Genomic DNA, 23,191 nt, shown 5'->3' with positions numbered 1-23,191 from the left:
CCTGCAATTTCACAAAAATGATGATGTGTTGCGTTTGGAAGTACTTATCAATAAGGGACCTCCCCACCTTTGGGGACTTCTTGCAGGTTGTTGGAAAAAAGCTAAAACGAGCACCTCAAAATGTCCTCGGTGGCTTCGTTTGGAGCACTTTAGAAGCCTTGGAGCCTGCTCATGGAATAGTTTTGAGGTGGAGGCAGGCAGGAAAACACTGAGTTTGAGTAACAAAGAAGCAGGAGAATATTAACCTTTGACAGCTCCATAACTACTCTTACCCCACTCCCAGAACAAAACAAAACACAGACAGGAATGTAACAGGCAATGTGAAGTCGGTGGGGAGAGGAGAGGGAAGCAGACAGCTGGAAAGTTACTGCAGCAAGTAGAAAGAGAAATCCAAATTGTGAACATTAAAAACAACTCGTAAATCTCTCCTCTCTGCCTTCTGAATAACACCATACCTTGCCTAGAGACCCTAGCCTCTTCGAAGACTTCAGTAATCAGTCCTGGAAAATCGCATGGGACTGATGCACACAGTACCAGTCCAATCCATTTTCTGGTTTGCAGAGGAAAATCCGGTCCGGGGTTTATTTTTAGCAGCGCTTCCCTGTGACCGAATGCTACAGCTCCTCAGCTGGGATCACTGAGGACCGAATTGGGGAGCGAGGCGAAGGGGGCGGGGGAGCGGGAGGCGGTGAAAAGGGGAGGGGGGACGCCCTGCGCATGCGTGCCAGCGCCCATGCAAATCTGCTGTACATCCAGAGAGCAAAGTGGGATGATCTGTCACTACACCTGCAGCACCACGCTCGGAGGACAGTTCCTGCCTGCAGCTTCCAGACCCAGGTAAAAAAAAAAAAAAAAAAAAAAAAAAAAAATCTGAGCGGGCACCGTGCATGCATTTCCGTATCAGATGCGCGTCGCAACGTATCCCCTGTAGAGGCAATCTGCTGCTGCTCCTAAGTGTCCTTTGGTGGCTGATTGCAGCTTCAAGGTTTAAGAAATCCCATCTTTCAGGAAGCCTGAGGGGAAGGAAGGAAGTACGGGCGAAATCATCAGATTGACTTCCCAGATTTGGGAATCTGAAGCGGGCCCACATCTTCCGGCCAACTTCCATTGAACTTCCCAGCACTCGAAAGGGACCGAAATGGAGAGCAAAGGTATGTGGTTGTCCCTATCGGGGGACTTCCCGCTGCATGTGCGTGTGGCCAAGGCAATCCTCGGCGAGGGGACTGCAGTGCTTGGGGAGCGAGCATCATACTAGGTCGATAGAGGAGGAGATGCTGTGTCCGTTGCAGCACCGGGGAAGTGTGGCAGGAAGGCGACTTCTTTTTAACTCCCACAGCTTGGAAGACGGTGTTTAATACTCCATCAGTTGCGTAGTGAAGTGTGATGAGTTTTTTTGGGGGGGAGGTGGGGGGAGTCCCCCCAAAATGGAGGAGGAGGAGGTATGTGTTAGTAAAGCAATATCTTTTCTATATAATGGATGGACTCAAATAAATCCATTTCAGTTGCTTTAGAATTGCTGACGGGCACGTTTGTATCTGATATCCAATAATGCATTGCTAAAAAAAAAATGTTTGAATTTCTCCACCCCCACCTCATGAAGATGGTATTTCTGGGTGTGTATGACCACATCCTACTGCATTTTGAATACATATCAGCAGAGAAATTGGGTCTATTTGAAATAGCATGCGTTAGAACTGACCTCTAAGAAGAACAGTGTATCGGAGAACTGCTTGGCTTCCAAGCATAATGCATTTACTAGTTCTGGACATGTATATATTAATGTTCTCCTCATAAGCAAGTCTGCATAATGTATACATACCAACTGAAAAATGAACTGTAAAAATCCACTTCTGAATGGCATATTGAACACACATAAACACAATGACTGTTACAATCACAAGATTAGATATCTTTTGGATTTAACCCCATCTATGCAGGTCTGTTTCTCCTTCTCCTTAAAACGCCCACCAGATTGTGAGAGCCTTTAGTGATATGGTGTCCAGGAGGCATACTGGATGTATTTAATTCTGGCAAAATCAGAAGAAATGATGTCAACTTTTATGAAACTATATTCATTACCCAGAACTCGGGAAGCTATATTTGAAACAAGATTTTATTTTTAAACCAGGAATGTCAGTCACTGTGGTAATGTACTTAGGATCAGGGAGTGGTGGTGAGTTACCTATTTCTGGACTGATTAATGAAACTGGGGTGTTGAATAATAGCAGTTCTGTGTTCAATAAAGTATTTTGAGTATTTAATTAGTAGATTTAAAGTATTTGAATCTAGGTAAGCATTTATAGTGTAAAAAGAGCTGAATCAACATGGATTAAGACTAGCTGGCAATTTTCCGTTCGGGCAAATTATTCTTATGATACATTGATGGGCATCTCCATGTCTCACAATGATGTACACATGTGAGAGAATTCATGCCTATAAATATACATGAGGCATATATTATTAACTCTATTATAGAATCCATTTTAAAATAAAAAGCCAGTCCTTCTTAACACATAAAGATCTGTAATATTCTAGTTGATTAAGTATTTCTGGAACATAAGGTTAACAACAGAAAAAGAGTATCATTTTACTATGAAACAGTTTTTCTTGCTTAGATGACACCTGGTATTTGGTCATTAAATTTTGTTATTTGACAAGGGCTCTTGGTAACAATTTTGCCTCCAATGTATATACCAATTCCTGGCCTATCATAAAAAGAGGCTATATCCCTCAGCAATAATCTTTTATTTTCCTTCATTGCCCATAAAACATGCTACATGTCACTCAGCATTCCAGGTGGTTTAATTATCAGATTGCTAACCGTAGCGTTCTAGTTATTCAGTCTTTTGAGTTAAGGAGAAAGAATCTCAGAAATATATCCGGGAAGAATCAGTTCAGAAGTTCTATGTCAAACAAGATAGCAATGATATAGTGAATCACAGCACTGATCCAAAGGCAATGAAGACTTTTGCCGTAAGCCAACATTGTGAACATTTTGCAGAGGTCCCATAATTGCCTCTGACAGGAAAATATGATGAAAGACTTTATGCATGTTAGTTCCCAGACTTTCTTAATGAAGCTGAGTTAGCCACTTGGCAATCAGATTAAGAATGGCTAATTACTTACACATTGGCCTCACTTTCTAAGTTGATGCAAATGGCACAGTGAACGATGGTAGCTAACTTGAAATTTTTATTCCAGCCAAAAAGAGTGTATTAAGAGAAATGTGTATCCGTGCTTCATTCTAATTGGTGCACCTTTCACATTTTCTGTTGCCATGTACAAACTTCTTTCCCCAACAGATTCAAATCTAATTCTAGGAAGACATTCTCAAATGTATGTATATGTAATACTTTTCTATTAGAAACACTTTAAAGATAGAGTCAGAGTCATATTGCATGATTCAGTTGAGGGTTCAAGAGTTCTCCATCCCATATGCCAATCTAATGACCCGTCTAATCTTGAATCCCATGGCCAACACTTGACAACCTTCACATTACCTCTAGCATTTGTAAACCTTTCTTAGAGCATTTGTTTAGTGTCCAGATAGTTGAACTTCAGCTATTTACAAATAAGATCATTTATTTTTGCTTCCTTATTTACAACTTTGCATCACTCCCTGTCATTCAGGGTAAAGGAGAGAGGAAAATAAATCAATTGACCTAAAGTTTAATTTATGATCTAATTTCAGTGGTTTTTGTGCACCATGTATTTAACATCGTCTCAAAGATTTGGGTTGGTACACAGTCTGAGCGGCTCTGACAGAATTTGTGCCTTGCATATCTTAAGGACTTGAGATTCTTAAATGAGAGAAAGTGTTTAGTATTTAGACCCGTGGTTCACAAAGTGTGCTGCACATTAGAATCACCTGACATACTTTCTAAACATACTCATCCTGGGACGGCACCCCATACCAACGAAATTAGAATATTGGGGTGGAAGAAAAAAGCATAGGTGTTTTCTTTAGAGGTCCCTAGGTACAGCAATGTTTGGAAATCACTGATTTAGACTCTTGATTGTCAAAATGTTGTTTGCAGACAAAGTTTTTAGAACTTCAAAATCTCCATCTTTACTCCAGGTCTATTGAATCAGAATTTGAATTTTGACAAAATACCTAGGTAATTTGCATGCATATTAATATTTGAGAAGCATGATTTAGAGTGAGGAAAGAGGCAGCCTGCCTTCCTGCCTGCCTTCTTTCCTTCCTTCCCTCCCTTCTTCCCTTCTTCCTTCCTCCCTCCCTCCTTTTCCCTTCCCCCTTTCTTCCTCCCCCCCTTCCTCTCCTCCCCTCTTCTCTCATGTCCTTTTGTATTCCTTTCACTCTCCTCTCCTCCCCTCTCCTCTCCTCCCTGCTTCTATCCTCTCCTTTTCTATCCCTTCCCTTCTCTTCCTCTCCCATCTCCTTCTCTTCCCTCCCCTCTCCTTTTCTCCCCACCCCTCCTCTTCCTTCCCTTCTCCCCTCTTTTCCTCTCCTCTCCTCTCTCTCTCTCTCTCTCTCACACACACACACACACACACACACACACACCACTCACCTCTCCGTGACCCCCACCTATATCACGTCTTTCTTTGTCTAGGTAGATTTCTGGCCTCAAGCTGGCATATTATCTGTAGAAACACCTGTAGAGCTTTTCAAATGTAAAGATGCTTAGGCCATACGCCTAATAATTTGGGTTTAGGTAGTTCTGGAGTGGGATCTGGGCATAAGTTTTTTTTGTTTGTTTATTTTGTGTGTGTGTGTGTGTGTGTGTGTGTGTGTGTGTGTGTGTTCTGTTCTTTTTTTTGAGACAGAGTTTTGCTCTTGTTGCCCAGGCTGGAGGGCAGTGGAGCAATCTCGGCTCACTGTGACCTCTGCCTCCCAGGTTCAAGCAATTCTCCTGCCTCAGCCTCCCAAGTAGCTGGGATTACAGGCACCCACCACCAAGCCCAGCTAATTTTTTGTGTTTTTAATAGAGATGAGGTTTCACTATGTTGGCCAGGCTGGTCTCGAACCCCTGACCTCAGGTGATGCACCCATCTCAGCCTCCCAAAGTGCTGGGATTATAGGCGTGAGCCACCGCGCCCTGGCATAAGTATTTTTAAATGGCTCCCAAGTGATGCTAATGGATGGCCAGAGTTAGCCACTGATGTAGGGCATTACTACCGGTGGTCCACAAACCAGCAGCATTTGCCTCACCTGAGAACTTGTTAGAAATGCAGAATCTCAGTCCCTACCCCAGCTCTACCAAATCAAATCTGGATTTCAACAAAATCTAATGGTCGTTTTTATGCTCTTTAAAATTTGAGAAGCACTGATGTAGATCTCAGGGAACCGATTGTAACTAAGAATGGATGACACCACTCCAGGCACCTCGGTAGAGAAGATTTGATATTATCTGACTAATCAATATGGAGGCTCATGGATTGTGATTATGTTCTAGGTCTTTTGGTTGTTTTTGGAAACAACAGAAATGAAATGAAAAAGAAACTGCGTGCCTCATAGTGAGATCAGAAAGCAAATTCGCTTTTAAATACCCTCGCTGTTCATCCTCCAATCACTTACTTTCAACCCCCAATTATCCTTAAATATTTATTCTCTACATTCCTTTTAAGCTCCTGACAAAGTCTGCTGTTAACTCATGGTAATGTGATATTTGACTACTTAAATCAAGGCACTTCTAAACAGAGGGAATCTAGCTTTATCCTCTTCTATTGTCATACATCTCTGTTCAACCCTTTTGAGATTCCTTTGACATGTCCCTTGCCACGTTAAATTAATATTTTATTGGTATAATTTGTATGACCTAAGTACTTGTTTGTCCCCCACATACTGCATTTCTTGCAATCAATATAATTTTTGTGCTTTTTATTTAAACAAATATTTATTGAGCACCTGATATGTACCGAATGTGCCTAGTTCTGAGAATATGAAAGAAAACTAAGATGCAGTCTCTGATCTTGACGATTTCACTCTTCTATCTTCACTAATATATTAACCTTCTTGTGGGCATAATATGAGCCTCTAACATTCCAGCAAACACCTAGGTGTCTACCTCAGGTAGAACATTTTAGTTTGCATAGTAGGGATTCAGATTATATGCATTGGATAGCCTTAATTAGTTTTTTATGTCAATTTCGTGCATCCAGAGATTGTAAATTGGGAGAGTGTGGGAAATTTAGCTACCAAGAGGGTTCCCAGAAACATCAGTGTGATTCCAGAACATGGAAGGGAATAACTTGACCTGCTTTCTCAATAGAGACCTGCACATGTATTCCCAAGACTCAATTCTCTGTTCTAGATTTCTCATGAGCCATCAGAATTCAGTCAGGGGCATGGACCAACACATTTAAGGTATAGAACAGTCATTTCTCTGAAGCCAGAAAGATTTACTCTGCAGGGGAGAAAGGAAATGTCTGTTAGTATATCAGTAATCAGTAATATTAGCAATCATTAGTTTATCAGAACTGGAAAGTGATTTTAAGAAGAGCTACTTTGTGGTTAAACAATAACAATAATAATGAAAGACTGAGCCGGTATATATAGTGAGATAAGTAAAATATAATTCAGTAAAATCATGATATATAGTCACTGGGCATAGGAAATACAGGTTCTTACCCCAGCTCCCATGGTGTAAATTTGGACAAATCTTTTCCTCTCTGGGTCTCAAGATTCTTAAATATCAAAGGGGGTCCAGTTCATTTAATTTAAAATATCGAGTTGCCACATTGTTCCAGGCACATTATTAAATTCGGGGAAAAGAGGTATAAATAGTTTATTGACTTGCTCTCTAAAAGCTTACAGTGTAGGGATATATGAACAGGATCAAGAGATGTTTATTTCTAATATTTTATGTGTCTTCTCCATTCATCTTTCAGAGTTCTAGTAGGTTATCTGGGAGGCTAGACTACAAAGTCTTACAGTGATTAATAAACTCCAAAGAGGCACGTAATCGTCCACAGAAATAATTTCTGCCTTTTGTTTCCCCTTGGGTTTATTTAAACAAAATTATTGTGTGGGAGAACATTTGAATTCAAGCTATGTATCTGCTATAAAAGCTATTCCACCCAACTAGCTACCTGCCTAACCTGTTTCCTGCCTTAGGTTATTATGAGGCTTGTTAGCCTCAGTAATGAGTCTGGGGGAGGCCAACCTACTTGCCATGCCATTCCCTTATCCCTGTTCTTTTATGCTTTTAAGTTTTTGAAGTACAAACCTTATTAGGTATGGTGTTTTGTGGCTACTGAGTGACCAATAATTGTTTATTGCATCTGTTAATATTGAGTTTCCTGATTTGTCACATATTTACAGCCATAAATAACTTTCATAAGACACTTTGTACTTTTTCAAAAGGCTTTTAATACATATGATCTCCCTTAAAACCCTGTCATTGGGCATTTTGACTTTATTTTATAGATAACAAAACAAAGGCTCATAAAGACTAAGTGATTTAGGCAATTCATCTTACCTCTGTTTCTCTGTAAAACAGGAATTATTATACGCACCCCAAGCTCCATACCATAATGTCATGATTATGAAATAAAACTCATGCTAATAAAGTAGTTAGAACTCTTTGGAATTATAATCTGACTTTCCTAATTTTTAAGCTGTGTTTCTCTTTTCACTAGGCTCTGAGATCCTGGATGGTAGAAATTGGTCCTCTGCCATCTTTGTAGTTTTAGCAGCAAGTATACTGCATAGACACTCAATAAATCATCTGCATTAACTTCCACAAAAGTTTTAATTTACCAAAAGAATTTCTTTTGTGCTTATTCTACAGTTTTAATAGTAAATTCCCCAACACCTGAATTTGTCTCTATTTTGCTAGGACTTAGTTTTGAGGCAGTTATATAACATCGTGTGGGTTTGGGGATGTATTACACCTTGGATGGATTTAAAACATAAACTGTGTGAATTCGGGCCACTAACAATGGTTCAGTCAGGGGTGCATCTCAGAACTACTGGACATCCTGTAGTACTTGGAACTCAGATATTTAAGAAGCACTCAGGTGATGAGAATGTACATCCTCAATTATGAATCCATAGATAATTTCCAAGATGGTTACTATGAAACTAACACATACATGTGTTCTTTATCAAGAACACTCTAGGACTCCTACTGCCTGGGCCTTGTCTTTTATTATCACCCTCTTTAGTGTTAAGGGAGTATGTGTAGAAGAGAGACTTCATTTCTGTAGTACAGACTTGGGATTGAAAATAGATATGCAAAATAGATGGCAAGAGTTTGAGGCTAAGATGACATGCTATTTTCCCCAGCATCTTCTTCCTCATCTCCTTATTAGCATGCTTGCATGCAGAGCACGGTAGGATTTTTTTAGGATCTATGTCAATAGTTCTAATTTTAGCTTTCTCATCTCTCCAGTTACTTTTTGAAATAGTCCCTGTCTCCTTGTCTTTGGGAATGTGAGACTCCCACCCAGGGAGGCCGTGGTATTTAACTGCTGCCATGCCGCTGATGGCACCTAGGCAGAAGTCCCAAAGGACACCTGTTGCCCCTTCACAGATCTTTTCTTTTTTCTCTAGCACATACTCTGCCTGGCTTTTTACCTGAAACAAGCCCCACTAATGATTCCAAAAGCACACATAATTAAAAGTGGGGCTTTAAATTACATGAAAGAAGTAAGGGGAAGCTGCCATTCTGTGGTTTCTCTTTTGTTTGTGGATTGGCCATTAGCCTTGAGAAGCAGCCCCAAGGGACTAGACTGCAGAAAAGGAATCCAGAAACTTTCAGAGGCCATTCTGAAGACAACTAAACGCACCAAAGATTCCTTTAACAAGCAGGTAGGAGGAGGCAGCAATGCCAATTTCTCCCTTCCTCATTCATTTCTACAATTATCACCCACGTGAAACAATCAGGTTTTCCTTGAATCCTCAGGTACTGATGCCACGAAAACAGATTGGACAAACCTCAACACAGGCACACTGGGAAATTTCTTTTCAGATAATTAGAAACTGAAAAATCTAGATATGGTTCCTGTTTCAAAATGTGTGTTTTTTTCCTTTTTGCTATTAGTCTCTTTCACATATTATAATAAATTGGGTTTAGATACTCTACAAACAAGACTATTATGTAAGATTTATTATACCATCATTCTAATAGTTTAAATCTGGAAAGTTTAAAATCAGATATTTACACATTGTATCTAAAGATTTTTCTTTCATTTCAAAATATTTTCAACTATTCCAGCACTGTTTAAAATTGAATTTGTTTAACTTCTTTCTTTCTTCTGGGATTTAAAGGAGAAATATTTGCTATGTATCAAGATAAAGGTTTCCATGTAAGTTATTCTTTATTTGCAAGCCTACAAATAATTTTAAATGAGGTGAAATGGGTACTTTTGACTATGGACGTTGATTCACATTAGCATAAAAAGCAAACAGATGATGCAAATACAGCAAAACCCTCAATAACATGAACGTGAGGGAGGCACCAAAGGCAATAGCATGGACCACTCAGTGTCAGCCTTTTAAAATAAGACCGTCGGTTGATTGATTCAACAAACAATATTTCCTTAGAATCTTCTATTTGTCAGTTGTTCTAAGGCTGAGTTTTTCCAACTGGGGTATGCATACTGTGGGATTATGACACTGTATACTCTGGTGATACACTGAGGCATAAAATAAACATGGTGCACGTTCACATGAAATATAACTAAGATTCTAATATATTAATCTAACAGACTACTGAGATTATTCTAATTAATCTATTAAATGCTAGATGATATGGGTTCAGTTCTGGGTCTTCTACTCTATGGATGAATCTTGCAAAAATTTATTCTCTCTGAAGCTCGATGTACTAAATCTCTCTCTCTCTCTCTCTCTTTAAACTCAGTTTGCCCATTATTTTCTTATTACAAAGAAATTGTTATTTTAAGCTTGTTTATATTCTTCCTTGATTCTCTTTAGGCTCAACTTCTATAGAAAATAAAACAGGGTGATCATAATTACCACATCAAATGTTAAGGACTCAGTGTGGGTTTGAGCTAGCTTTTTAATGCTGCGAATTGTGCAACTGAAGTTGTTGGGTTTGTAAGTCTATTGGGCAATTAATTAAATTCTGAGTGAGAAAGCACTAAGACAGAGGAAAAAGTCTACTTGGCTAAAGTTTGTATATAGCACGATTGTGATCACATAGGTCACAGGTATTATGTCTGAATTGATGGATGGCTGCAGTGGCCTTGTGGAAAAGACTATGTCTTGGGAATCCAGAGACCTGGATTTGAATCCTAATTCCCACCCCGTCTTCAGTTTGAGCTGGTCACTTTCTTTCAATGGCCTTGTTCTTCATCTGCAAAACAAGAGTGGATTAGAGGCAAGATTCTTTTCACTTCTGGGATTGAAAGAACCAGCATTTGTGAAGTGTTTATATAGGAGCTACAGTGGATACATGCTGTTTAAAGATTTATGATTGGTGGCCGGCTGCGGCGGCTCAGGCCTGTAATCCCAGCGCTTTGGGAGACCGAGGTGGGAGGATCACGAGGTCAGCAGTTTGGGACCAGGCTGACCAACATGGTGAAACTCCGTCTCTACTAAAAATACAAAAAATAGCCGTGTGTGGTGCTGCGCTCTTGTAATTCCAGCTACTCAGGAGGCTGAGGAAGGAGAATCGCCTGAACCCAGGAGGTGGAAGTTGCAGTGAGCCGAGATTGAGCCACTGCACTTCAGCCTGGGCGACAGAGTGAGACTCCGTCTAAAAAAAAAAAAAAAAAAAAGATTTATGATTGGCTGCTTGTTCTCTCCTATCTCTTTTGGCGAACTTGATGATATTTTTGCTTAGCAGATTGTACATTATGTTTTTATAACGTCTTTTTTTCACCCTCATATATGTCCTCTTTACAATTAAGATGAGTTTATTTATACATCAGTCATATGTGAAATTGATTCGGTGGATATTATTTTCTTCTCTCTGCCAGCCCTAACCAGCACCTTCTTGCTAAAACAGAAAAGAAAAGAAAAAAGAAAGAAAGACTAACAGAATAATGATAAAAAAAATCCAAGTGCTGAGTGTTTTACTGACATTATTGATAGGAAATTTGATTTTCTTTAGTCCTGAATCATTAGTAATATGTTATTCAAAAACAATTGCACTCAGTCCTTCATTGCCTTCAAACAATTTAAAAACCAATAATTATCTCTTCCAAAGTTTAGTTGGCTACTGATCATTTTAGACAGAAGAAGCATTTTTTGCTGCCAGATTAAAGTTATCCAAGGTTAAGGGTTTCATGGTTAATAAACTAAATTTTTTAATTATGCACAGAATAAAAGAAAGGGAAATATTTAACAGCCATTAACATGTTTATGAACATGAGTTGTAATCGGAATGGTTTATGACATAATGGTAATTATAAAAACAGTACATGTGGCTATATGCACTGATTATAATGTAAAATTTCTTTGGTCATTGACAAATAGTAGATTGTAATATGCAAAAGGTGGCAATATTTGGATAATGATGATTGAATTATGAGTGGATTTTATCCTTTTCCAAATATTTTATCAATATTATATTACAGTGTTTTTCCCAAAAAGCAGATTTTTTTTTCCTATGCTTTATTGGAAAAAAACTGTAATAGGTGTTGGGCTCAGTTATAAACTTAAACAAATCCAGATAAACTTAAAAATGCTCTTCATTCTTCATGCTTTATTCATGCCAAACATTGGAAGGACATTTGAAAATACAACTGAGTCTTTTGAAATAATGCTTATGTAGCTTTTACTATGTTTAGGCACTGTGCTTTACATATATTGACTTACTTAAGCCTCATAAAAACCCAGTGAGGCAGGCACTATTGTCATCCCTATTTTAGGGATTAGAAAAGTCAGAGATGTTAAGTAATTTGCCCAGGTCACACAGCTAGTAAGTTGTAGACTGGCTTCAGAGTCTATGAGCTTAACCACTACTTAACACTTAAGGAATACTTTACTATAGTCTTATAAGCTAATCAACCTTCTTTTGTTACTGAAAAACTAGTCCCACGCTATATGCATGGATTTTATTAACCTTCAGAATACCCAATCTCTGCAGGCTTAGTCTTACTCAAGCCCTGGGCCAATGAGATACAGGCTTGAGGAATCACTGGGACTTCCTGCTTATTATCAGGCGAATTGAAGAAAGAATCCAAGGCTCTTCTGTACCTTACACTGGCTTCCACACCTAAGGATTTAATTAAGCATCGGTTTGCAGCTTCTTTTTCTAACCCTCGAAATGAATAACTGTTCTGCTTATCGAGGAAACTCAGTGGTGTGGTAGAAAGATCCTAAGACTTAAAATCAAACACACAACTAACAACTTTTTAGTCTCTGTAACTTGGGTAAGAGCTATTTCTGTGTCCTTGCTTCCTAATTTGTACAATAACTCTCTTTTAAGATTAATGAGACAAATGAGGAAAATATATATTAAGAACCATACCTAAAATTAGTACTCAATAATTACAGCTGCTACTGTTGTTATGCTTGTTGTTAGCATTTGACGCTTTGGCTTACTACTTGCTCTGCTTCTATATGGGGCTGAATTCTTGTCTTAAAATCTTTAAGATTCCTCTTCATCTTGCCTGGTTTTATGTCAATCATTTTTACCTGTTTGGAACCACAGAATGCCATGCAGCTGTGGTATGCAGTTCAAAACAATGTAGTTAAGAAATACTCATTTTAAATTATGCTATAAAAACTGAATGGCAGTGATATCAATTCATTATATTGATTCTTAAAATCATATTTTTTCTCATTGTCTGGCTTAAAATGAAGTTTAATTTCTTCAGAACAAAGAACTTGACTATTTTAACAGGGATATTGATGTCATTGATTGGGTCCAGGGAACATTGCATTGTTCATGTCAGAATAGTGAAGACAACTTTCTGACCAGTTTTCAAACTTAAGTGTGTACCAAAACACAGATCACTGGGCCCCACCCCTAGAGTTTCTGATTCAGTGAGCCTGGGGTGAACCCGAGAGTTTGCTTTTCTACAAGTTCCCAGAAGGTACTGATGCTGCTAGTCTAGATCTTTGAGAGACCCTGGTGTAGACAATTTAGTCTAAGATTCTCTTGCACTTGGGAATTTAATCTAGAAATAGATGTATATTTTGCTGATAATTCAGAAATAACAGAATAAGGGATCAGGGATAGCATTCTCATGAGGGAATTCTGTAGCTTAAATGAGTAAATGAGATCACATATAGACAATTACCCTAGCATTACCCGCAACCACACTGGTTAATTAATACAAAGATTGATGCTTGGATGTATCCATTGATCTGTGCCATGCACATTGCTTGTCACTTGGGCTAGACATGAAAAACCACGCGGTTTTTGACCTCAAGAACACCTCACAAATTAGTTTTTGAAGATATGCATAAACAGAAACCTAGGAAGAACTGACAGCTGGCAATGCATGTGAAAATTTAGATTAAATTTACTTTTACCATCATATTGTCTGTGTGGATTGCTCTGGCTAGGTGTTACAGGCCAGGAACCAATGACTAAAGATATGGTTTAAACTATCCCCTATTACACTAGATATCTAAATATAATCTTCTGCAAATATAGAGAGTAATTCCGAATCTAGGAAGGAGTTGCCATTTGAACTCACTCTTGCAGAAGAGATAAAATGAAAACATTGGAAAATCATTCTAGACTGATGAAATATTATACGCAAAGGTAGAGAGACATTTATATACATGTAGTAACTAGGAAAAGATTAATGGATTGGATAGTTCATTCATCTAGTGTGCATTTATTGTGCTAGACACTGTTTTAGGTGCTGAATATAGTACTGACACTCTTTCCCCATGAACCCTGCAGGTTCGTGAGGCAGGATACAGTAGATAATGGATCATATAAGAAAGGAAGAATGGTTGGAGGCAAATTTTGGAGGCTTGTTACAAATTATGTAATGTAGGTGATGATTTCATTTACATTTCAAAAACATTGACTACTCTAATCATCTTTAAAAAATTAGATTCTTGGGGCTTATAGAATACAATTCTACTTACAAAGCTTTAATTATTCACTAGCTTTTCAAGAACACATCTACTGTGCAAAGCAAGGCACACTTATAAATACACTGTCAGGTCCAGAAGAAATGCTGTGACCCAGTATTTCACTCTGATTTTTGCCAACCTCTGCTGCTAACACACTTCTCTTGCTTAATGGAACAATAAGTTTCATTTCTGTTAAGTTTTGGCTCTCAGCTTTCTAAAATTCTAGCATTGAAACTTATAGACTAGTATTCTAGGAGAAAGGTCCTTTTGAAAAGAACCCTTTGAAGAGTGTCAGGCTTAAAAATTATTTTCTTAAGATATGTAAATTATTAAGTCTCCTAATTATAGCAGAGTGAAAACTACACAAGTACTAATATACATGCATTTTGAATTGTGTTATATGAATTTTCTCCAACTCTTCTATGCTTAAGTATATGAAGACTTACGTCAGAAATATGTTTGTTTCCAAACTCACCCATCACTCTTTCAGTGGAATATTTTTGATATTCTGATGACCTTTATTTAGAGAAGGCAGAGATGCTAAAAGAACAGTTTCTGAATCCAATTTTGGTCTTGAATTTTGTTTGCCTAATTCCTAGCTGAAGATATTGGGCAAGGGCCCTAATCTCCATAATCCTGAATTTCCTTATCTACATAATGGAGGTAATAATAGTAGCTATTTATAGAGTTGTTTTGACTATTAAATGAGATAATATAAGTATTTACCACACTACCTGGCATTTAATAAGCATTCAGTGCAATGTAGATATTATTATTTTAAGTATCTCCAAAATGACTCATTATAGCTTCTGGTACAAAATCATAGCCATGGGGTTTTGCTGAGTCTGATGGATTCAGGTTTGCTTAATTGTTTAAATGAAACACTACACTTCCAATATGTGCCTTCAGTTGTAGTTCAGTGTAGTGCTGTAAAGTATGGCAGCTCCACAAAATGTTTGCTTTTGAATCAAACTCTTAAAACTGTTCCAGTAAGGGCTGGGGGTGGTGACTCTCCTCTAATCCCAGCACTTTGAAAGGCCAAGGTGGGTGGATCACAAGGTCAGGAGATCAAGACCATCTCGATCAACGTGGTGAAACCCTGTCTCTACTAAAAATATAAAAATTAGCTGGGCGTGGCAGCATATGCCTGTAATCCCAGCTACTTGGGAGGCTGAGGCAGGAGAATCTCTTTCCCGGAGGCAGAGGTTGCAGTGAGCCTAGATTGCGCCACTGCTCTCCAGCCTGGTGACAGAGCTAGATAGACTCCGTCTCAAAAACAAACAAACAAACAAAAAACTGTTCCAGGAAGATACATCATACCAAACTGGATCATCATGATCAGTAGTTGAAATCTAGAAAGCACCTCGTATAGGGTAGGTCTCAGCTTAAGTGGTAAAAGATTTATGAACAAGATTTTGAAGATGAAGGTCAGTAGATGATTTTCATCTAATAACCATAAGGTGCAGTTAGACAGATGGCAGCGACAGCCTTGTCTTTTCTCTAAGCAACCTCTTTTAATCTCAACTGACCCCACTGAATCATGTCTTAGTAAAGATGGGAGGATGTTGGGGAACACACTTGCAATCTCCTGTGATACTCAATTCCATCAGAAATGCTTTTAGAGCAAAAGCAGTATAAAAACAATCTCTCATGCATAAAATTTGAGGTGATTTCTTCTTTCTTTCTCTGTTTTTACATGCTATTTTTGTCACAGTTCTAGAAAGTATATTGTGAAATATAGTAGTTTCTTGTCCCCTCTCCCATTTTTATTCCTACAATCACTTTCAACTCTTGTTAATGTTTATTTACCTTCGTATGCTAAACAACATTCTCTTCTTACTACCTCTTAATTTCTCAGCTCTTTTTATTGATGGAAGGAAATAGCTTTCAATTCTCTCCTTTATCACATTCTTACCACAATATGCATCTTTTCCATCTCACCATCTTTCCAAGGCTGTTACATTGTTATTTTTGTTAGATCAGTATTTAGTAGTTGCATGATTATGATTATGTAAATACTTTCATGACTAAGACAAATTAAGCTATGATTACTCCTCCTTTTGTCATAAGATTTTGTTTTTTTCTATGGTTGATAACTGTCTTGTTTTTATGTGCCCAGCTTTCTACATACTTTGTACTATATTTAAATCCAAGTCCCTGCCAGTTGTCTGAATCGCATCTTAAGGCACTCAGATGCACAGATATTGTATCAATTTCATCTTAAAGTAATAGTCCTCAGAACCTGATGACTGAGTGCTGTGTGCACGCTTTTCTCTGTGCATTGCTTTGGTCCGGAGATCTCCTTTTCCATCACCCTAGAAAATTTCTGCAGGTGTTTGCTTGGATCCCTTGCTCTCCTGTATCCTCTGTATTATTCTTTCTTAGTTCACTCTATTATTTTGGTGGAATACATTCTCCAATAGCTTCCTAAAAAAAAAGGATACAGAGTAAAATTTCTGGGTCTTTTCATTCTGGAAAATTTCTGCATTTTTCCTCATATTTGAACAATAATTTGGTTAGGTATAGAATTCTAGGTTTAAAATAATTTTCTTTCAGAATTTAAATTACACCATTACAACATCTTTTTTCTGCCAGTTTTGTTGTTTCGGTTTGATGTCATTCTATCATTCTGATTTCTTATTTTTTGTACGTGCCTGCCTGATATTTTTTCTCTCTGAAAACTTGTAGTGTCTATTCTTTTTTCTCAGTGTTTTGAAAATTGATAGCAAGTTGCCTTCTTACAGTTTTATTTTCACTCATTATGCTGTGTATTTACTGTGGAAACGCTTCTTTTATACTAGAATTTTTTCTTTAATCTCTAGAAAATTGAAAATCATTTAGTTTTTTAGATTATTTTCTTAATGATCTACTCTATGCTTTTTTCTTGTTATTGTTGTTTTGTTCTGCTATTCTGGAAATCTTACTTAAATGTTTTTGTCTTGGATAATTTTTCATTGGTTTCTATTTTTCGTACGTTTATTTCCTATTCTCTACCTCTTTTGTCTTTTCTCTGTCTTCTAGATTATAAGCTCAAGTCTACCTTTTAATCTTTTTCTTAGATTTTGTCTTTAATTTCTGGTATCAGATTTTTAATTTTCAAGAGGCTTATTTGTCAGTTTTCTTTGATTGTTTCATTTTATATTATGCCATCTTATTTCACAGATGTGACAGTTTCTAATACTTTGCTGAGAATATTTATGATTTATGTTTTTAGAGAAGTTTTAATCTCCCTCCATAACCTTTGTTTCCAGTAAGCTTTTCTTTTTTAAAGACAGGGTTTCACCATGTTGGTCAGGCTGGTCTTGAACTCCCGACCTCAGGTGATCCGCCCGCCTTGGCCTCCAAAGTGCTTGGATTACAGGCGTGAGCCACCGAGCACAGCCTTCCAGTAAGCTTTTCTTTTGTTTTTATTTCTTTCATGTTAGAGATTTTCTGCAGATGTTTTTATATTTGGTTGCCAGTTCATATTTAAAAGTGGGTGTAGGGGGCTAAAAAGGTGACTGGAAGCTCTATGTACATGGATGGGGCTTGTTGTCAATGATCTTAGTTGTAGAGTGATGTTGGTAGGTTTTTCATTGTGGAGCTCCTGAGGTCCATATCTTTAGGTCTTTACCTCTTACGTTTATAAGATTCCTCAAACAGACTCTTCCATTCTTCTGCCTGAATAGGAAAGACCTGGTTGTGAGGGTCCTGTGGGTTTTGGCAATATGCATAAATGCTCACTTAATCTCCTAATTTTCAGTGTGGTATTTACTCTTCCCACTATGCAGAGAGTTTCTGTTCTATTCACTACAAAGAATAAATATCTATTCTTCTACTCAGATTGCAGAGGGCAGTTGCCTAGACGCTTGATGTTTGGGAGAGGATTTGAGGTTATAACACTGTCCTAAAATGTAAGTTTCCACCATTTTTACGTAATTTACCTTTTTCTCCTTCTCCTCACTTCTAGACAAACGTGGTACTACCGCTGTCTAAACTTTTGAAGATTTTTGCAATCTGAGTTAGGTTGCCTATTGGCTCTCTCCATTGCTGACTTAGGATTCAACTTTCTCAGATATATCTTCACCAGCTGGTTTTACAGTTCTAAATTTCTGTTGTTGTTGTCTTCTCTCTTGTTCCATCTTTAAAGATTTATGCAAAACATATAAACACACACACATCCATTTCTTGTTATGTTTCTAGGAGGAATTAAAGTAAAAGCTAGTATTCAATGTTTTATCCTTACTTGGAAGTCTCTTTACATTCCAAAAATACTAAATAACCCCGTGGAAAGATACGCTCAACTCAGAAGTGCTTGACGTAGCATTTTGGGGTACCCTGGCCAGCTCCCTTAGTTTATCCAATATACCATATGTTGTCAGACATGAGGGTCATTAAGATATTCTTTCCTTGAGAAAACACCATGCAAATAGCTTTTAAAAAGTTACTGGCTTAAAAAAATTACCAAGATCATCTCCAGACAGGTTTTTAAAGTTACCTTTGACATTCTCATTCATCTATTCTTCTACTTGTCAAGCATACATTGGACACATACCCCAAGTCATGCATATTGCCATGCATTGGCAAAACAGGATAATGAATAAGAGACACTTTCTGACCTCATGAACTTTCCATGCTATCATGGAAGACAGACACCAATGTTCAAGATGCAATATGGTAAATGCCATAATAGAGATATTAACAAGTGCTAGAGGCTATAGTGGGTGGGAGTGATTAAGTCTGTCTTCAAAATTCACAATTGGAAATGTGTCTTAACTCTCACTATTCAAGCAATAATTTTCCAGAACAATCCCCACGCCAATTTGTAACTGGCAAACTTAATAATTTCCCAGCACCATAATAGAGTCTTAACTTGGTCAGAAGAGAATTTGGAAGTCATTTTCAGCTTCCTCATTTTATCTGTAAAAACTGAAGCTCAGAGAAAAACTGGCTTAATCTCGGTGAAGTCAAGACTGAAACAGGTTTCTTGAGTCTCGCAGTAATATACTTTCCACTAAATTATATTGAGCCCCCACCCAAAAGCCCAATTATTTTTTGGTATGACTGAAATTTTAATCAGCGGCTCTAAGTCTCAGAGATCTGCAAATACTGATTTTAAAAACCTCTAAGAAGTTCTTTAAAGCAGTAACTTAAATGAAGGAACTGTACTTTGGATATAGATACTCCAAGCCCTTTCATGTAATGCCATAAAGAGAGAATGGCTTGGAGTTCTCATTGCTTCTTTTGAAAGCAAGGTTACCATTCTTAAACTAGAAGGGCAGCGCTCTTTTTATTTGTACAGGTTAGTATTGATTGATTTTAAAATCAGCCAGCAAATTCAGGGTACAGTTGCCCAGATGAAGCTTCGGTATGTCATTTTGCAATATATTTTTGAGACATTTCTGTGTTTACATTGTCTTGAAAACACACAACAGATGTATAAACATATAATATAAACATTTTGGAGAGGCAGACCATGTTGTCCTCAGTGAACACTTAAGAATGTAATGTATTCTGTTAAATATATGGTTTCATGACTTAACTAATGATTAGCAAATGCTATATTATGGGGAAGCCAAGAACTATAAAAATATATTGTTCAATTGTCAGTTCTTTATCAGTAATATAATATTAGCAATAGTTACATCACTCATTAAGTGCAAAATACAACTTGAAAGTTATATTATAATATCTTCCCAAAGTGTATTAACTTTTTATTTCCACAGATGCTTAGATTGTAATTTTCTCAATACAGTTTTTCTTGATGCTCTTCTGCTAAGAAGTCCTTCTTTCCCTGGTCCTTCAAATCTCTCCTGTAGTGTTGATGTCTTTCTATGCTATACTATAGTTCCTTGGGTCATAGTCTGTTTTCTAGGTTGTGAATTTCATGAAGGCAAGAGCTATGTCTTCTTTGTAATTTCAGTGGCTTGCCACATGTTAAGTATACAATAGAAGGTAAACTGAGTGAATACTATAAAGTTCTCAATATATTAACATAACATCTTTGTTTATTTAATTTTTATAGCACTTTTCATTACATTCAAAGCAAAAAGTAGCTAAAGTCTCAGGGATGATATACATGTAGCACATATGCTTCAAGTTTTTCTTCTTTCACTTTTGAAATATCTCTCATCTCTCACCCCAGGCTGTTAGAGCCTTCTGAATAATGGATCCTATTCTTTATGACTTAACTTCCTGTTGTCCATGGAAGAGAATAATTAATCTTCATCCCTGGAAAATCTGACTAGGAACAAAAACTTTCTCCTCCACCTTGGTGGAAGCAATTCCTGTGCTATTTCTAAAAATGAGAAACAAAACATTCTCTGTTGTTCTCATTCTTGAACAATGAGAAACAGCATGATTCTTCATTACTTTTTATGCATCTGTGTTGTGACCAGTCTTGTGGTTCTCTTTCTTCTTCACAGATTGGATGTGCTGTTCTCTGTCAGCTCCCATGAAGCCAGCTCTGAGCACCACCTTGTATTCTAAGTACAGCCTTGTCTTTAGTTACACCCCTGGCATTAGTGACTGAGATTGTACTTCTCAGGACCTTTTGTGAGTCCCAACAAAGAGGCTTCTGCATCAGTTCAAAGGGTGGCATTTCTGGAGCTACAACTACTCTGTTGTTTAAGATAACCTGGGATTTCTGCTTTCTGAGGTCTGAGATTAGAGGTGTTTCAGTTTCCTCAATTCAAAAGTGGAAACTGAAATAAATGGATAATGAAGGCCTTTCTTGTCCTTGATGTGTGAATCCCTTTTCTAGACATGCATATCAGTGACTGTCTTGTCTTTCCCCTCAACAATTCATCTGTTATTTTTGCATGGGTTATTCATCTGGTTAGTGTTAACATTCTTTTGAAATAATCTTCTATATTAATAAACACTTCCCAAATTAACTGGTGAAGTCCCTTTAGAATCTTGGCTTAATAGGATGCAAATAAGGGTTATAGTGAACAATTCTTTTTCTTTGATTCTATCTTTGTAACAAAAATCACTGTGGATTTACGTAAAGAGAACAAGATGTGTTGTAAAAAATCAGGGTTCAAGTTTAGCTCTGTGACCTTGGACGTTTCATTCTATCTTTCTAGGCCGTAGTGTATTGTAAGTGGAGGTAAATATCTTGCATCTGGGGTTCTTGAGGCAGGGATTCAAGGAGATAAAGTATTTGGGAAGTGCTTTGTAAACGATATTGTACTATATGACAAGCGGGTTGTTATTAATAGAGGCCTGACTATTCCCAATTGTTTCTGCTTGGTCAGTTAGTTCTATATGAATAAATTGGAGAGGACAGGGAGGAAGGAAATGGCACTGGGCTGGGAGTCGGGTGATCTGGAATCCATCCGGGTGCTGTTCAGCAGTCAGTCGGTGACTTGATGTGACCTTGGCAAAGTCGCTTCACCTCATGTGCTTCTGTTACGTCATTGGTAATATGAGGTGGGTGAAAGAAAAGATGATCCAGAGACTTTCTTCCAGTTTATAAAGACATGTGACTTTTAGCCTTTAAATCATGAGAATATTATTTATTTAAGGATATCATTGAGCTTAGATTATTAAATCAGAAGTCTCACCAACTGTGGGTCCAAAAAATATACATATTTTGAATATATAATTTTAAGGGATTATTTTGAAGAAAATGCCAAAAGTTCACCTTTTAACCACTGAAAAGGAAGCAACTGAATCTTCTATTCACTACATTTTTCTATTGCATTTGGGAGGAATGTGTGTATTTAAAGGGAGGCTAAGGATTAACAGATGAAATTCTGTATGAGAAAGCAATTACGTCTATAGTACCTAAAACACATATTGTTGTGACACATTCTCTAATAAATTTAAATTTGTTTGTTTTCCTTCATTTAACCAAAAAATGAATAGTTGTTAAGAATTAGGCACCATGCTAATCACTGTAGAAGCAAAAGTAAGAGAATTCCTATTATAAGACATGGTTGATATAGTGTAGAAAACAGCATGGCCTAAAATGTGACATAATTTTAGGGATACCTCATGTAATTGTACTTTGCAGATGTCACATTTTGGTAATTCTTGCAATGGTTTTTTTTTTTTTTTTAGATCAAATCTCACTCTGTCGCCAGGCTGGAGTGGAGTGATATGATCTCATCTCACTTCAACCTCCACCTCCCAGGTTCAAGTGATTCTCCTGCCTTAGCCTCCCGAGTAGCTGGGACTACAGGCACGTGACACCACACCCAGCTAATTTTTGTACTTTTAGTAGAGACGGGGTTTCAGCACATTGGCAATGGGTCTCAATCTCTTGACCTCGTGATCCGCCCACCATGGCCTCCCAAAGTCCTGGGATTACAGGCATAAGCCACTGCGCCTGGCCTCTTGCAATCTTTTAAGTCATTCTATTATTATAACTTCCATGGTGATCTGTAATATTTGATGTTATTATTATAATTGTTTTGGGAGTGCCACAAGCCATGCCCACATAAGACAACAACTTAATCAATAAATGTTGTATATGTTCTGACTGCTGAAGGAAAAGAAACAAATTTAAAGTTAGCAGATAATATATCACACCAAAATCTGTTTTCGGTGTTGTAGACATAATTGACTTCTCAAACAGAATTTCATCTGTTAATTCTTGTGTGTGTTTTGACCGACTGGCTGTTCCCCAATGTTTCTCCCTGTTCTCAGGCCTATTACCTGAGACACAAAGATACTGAAATTAAGCCAATTAGTCACCCAACAATGGCCTCTTAAATGTTCAAGTGAAAGGAAGAGTCACATGTCTCTCACTTAAAATCAAAAGTTAGTAATAATTAAGCTTAGTGAGGAAGGCATCTTGAGGGCTGAAATACACTGAAAGCTGGGCCACTTGCCCTAAACAGTTAGCCAAGTGGTATATATAAAGGGAAAGTTATTGAAGGAAATTAAAAGTGCTACTCCAGTGAACACAGGAATGATAAGGAAGCAAAATAACCTTATTGCTGATGAGAAAATTGTAGTGATCTGGATAGAAGATCAAATCAGTCACAACATTTCCTTAAGCCAAAGCCTAATACAGAGCAAGGCTCTCTCTTCAATCCTATGAAGGCTGAGAGAGATGAGGAAGCTGCACAATAAAAGTTAGAAAATAGCAGAGAGTAGTTCATGAGGTTTAAGGAAGGAAGCCATCTCTGTAACATAATGTACAAGGAAAAGCTGCAAGTGCTAATGTAGAAGCTGCAGCAAGTTATCCAAAAATATCTAGCTAAGATAATTGACAAAGGCAGCTAT

At 37.6% G+C, this 23,191-nt stretch overlaps 1 protein-coding gene across 2 annotated transcripts in view; it reads left to right on the top strand.

Moving 5' to 3' along the window:
• Positions 1 to 732: 732 nt before the first annotated feature.
• FGF12 (fibroblast growth factor 12) overlaps positions 733 to 23,191 on the top strand; it is a 587,631-nt gene continuing 565,172 nt past the window's right edge. Inside the window, exons 1-2 of one of the 2 annotated variants that reach the window (XM_012448940.2) lie at positions 733 to 837; positions 1,009 to 1,151. In XM_012448940.2, the coding sequence (XP_012304363.1) occupies positions 1,139 to 1,151 (13 nt within the window). In that variant the 5' untranslated portion in view covers positions 733 to 837; positions 1,009 to 1,138. The remainder of the gene's footprint in view (positions 838 to 1,008; positions 1,152 to 23,191) is intronic. The other variant, XM_064366923.1, reaches the window with a different exon arrangement.

This window comes from Aotus nancymaae, unplaced genomic scaffold (genome assembly GCF_030222135.1).
Source record: "Aotus nancymaae isolate 86718 unplaced genomic scaffold, 86718_ANA_hifiasm-v0.15.2.pri h1tg000067l, whole genome shotgun sequence".
Classification (NCBI taxonomy): domain Eukaryota; kingdom Metazoa; phylum Chordata; class Mammalia; order Primates; family Aotidae; genus Aotus; species Aotus nancymaae.
Note: the sequence above shows the minus strand (reverse complement) of the source record. Positions and strands in the feature narration are given on the sequence as shown.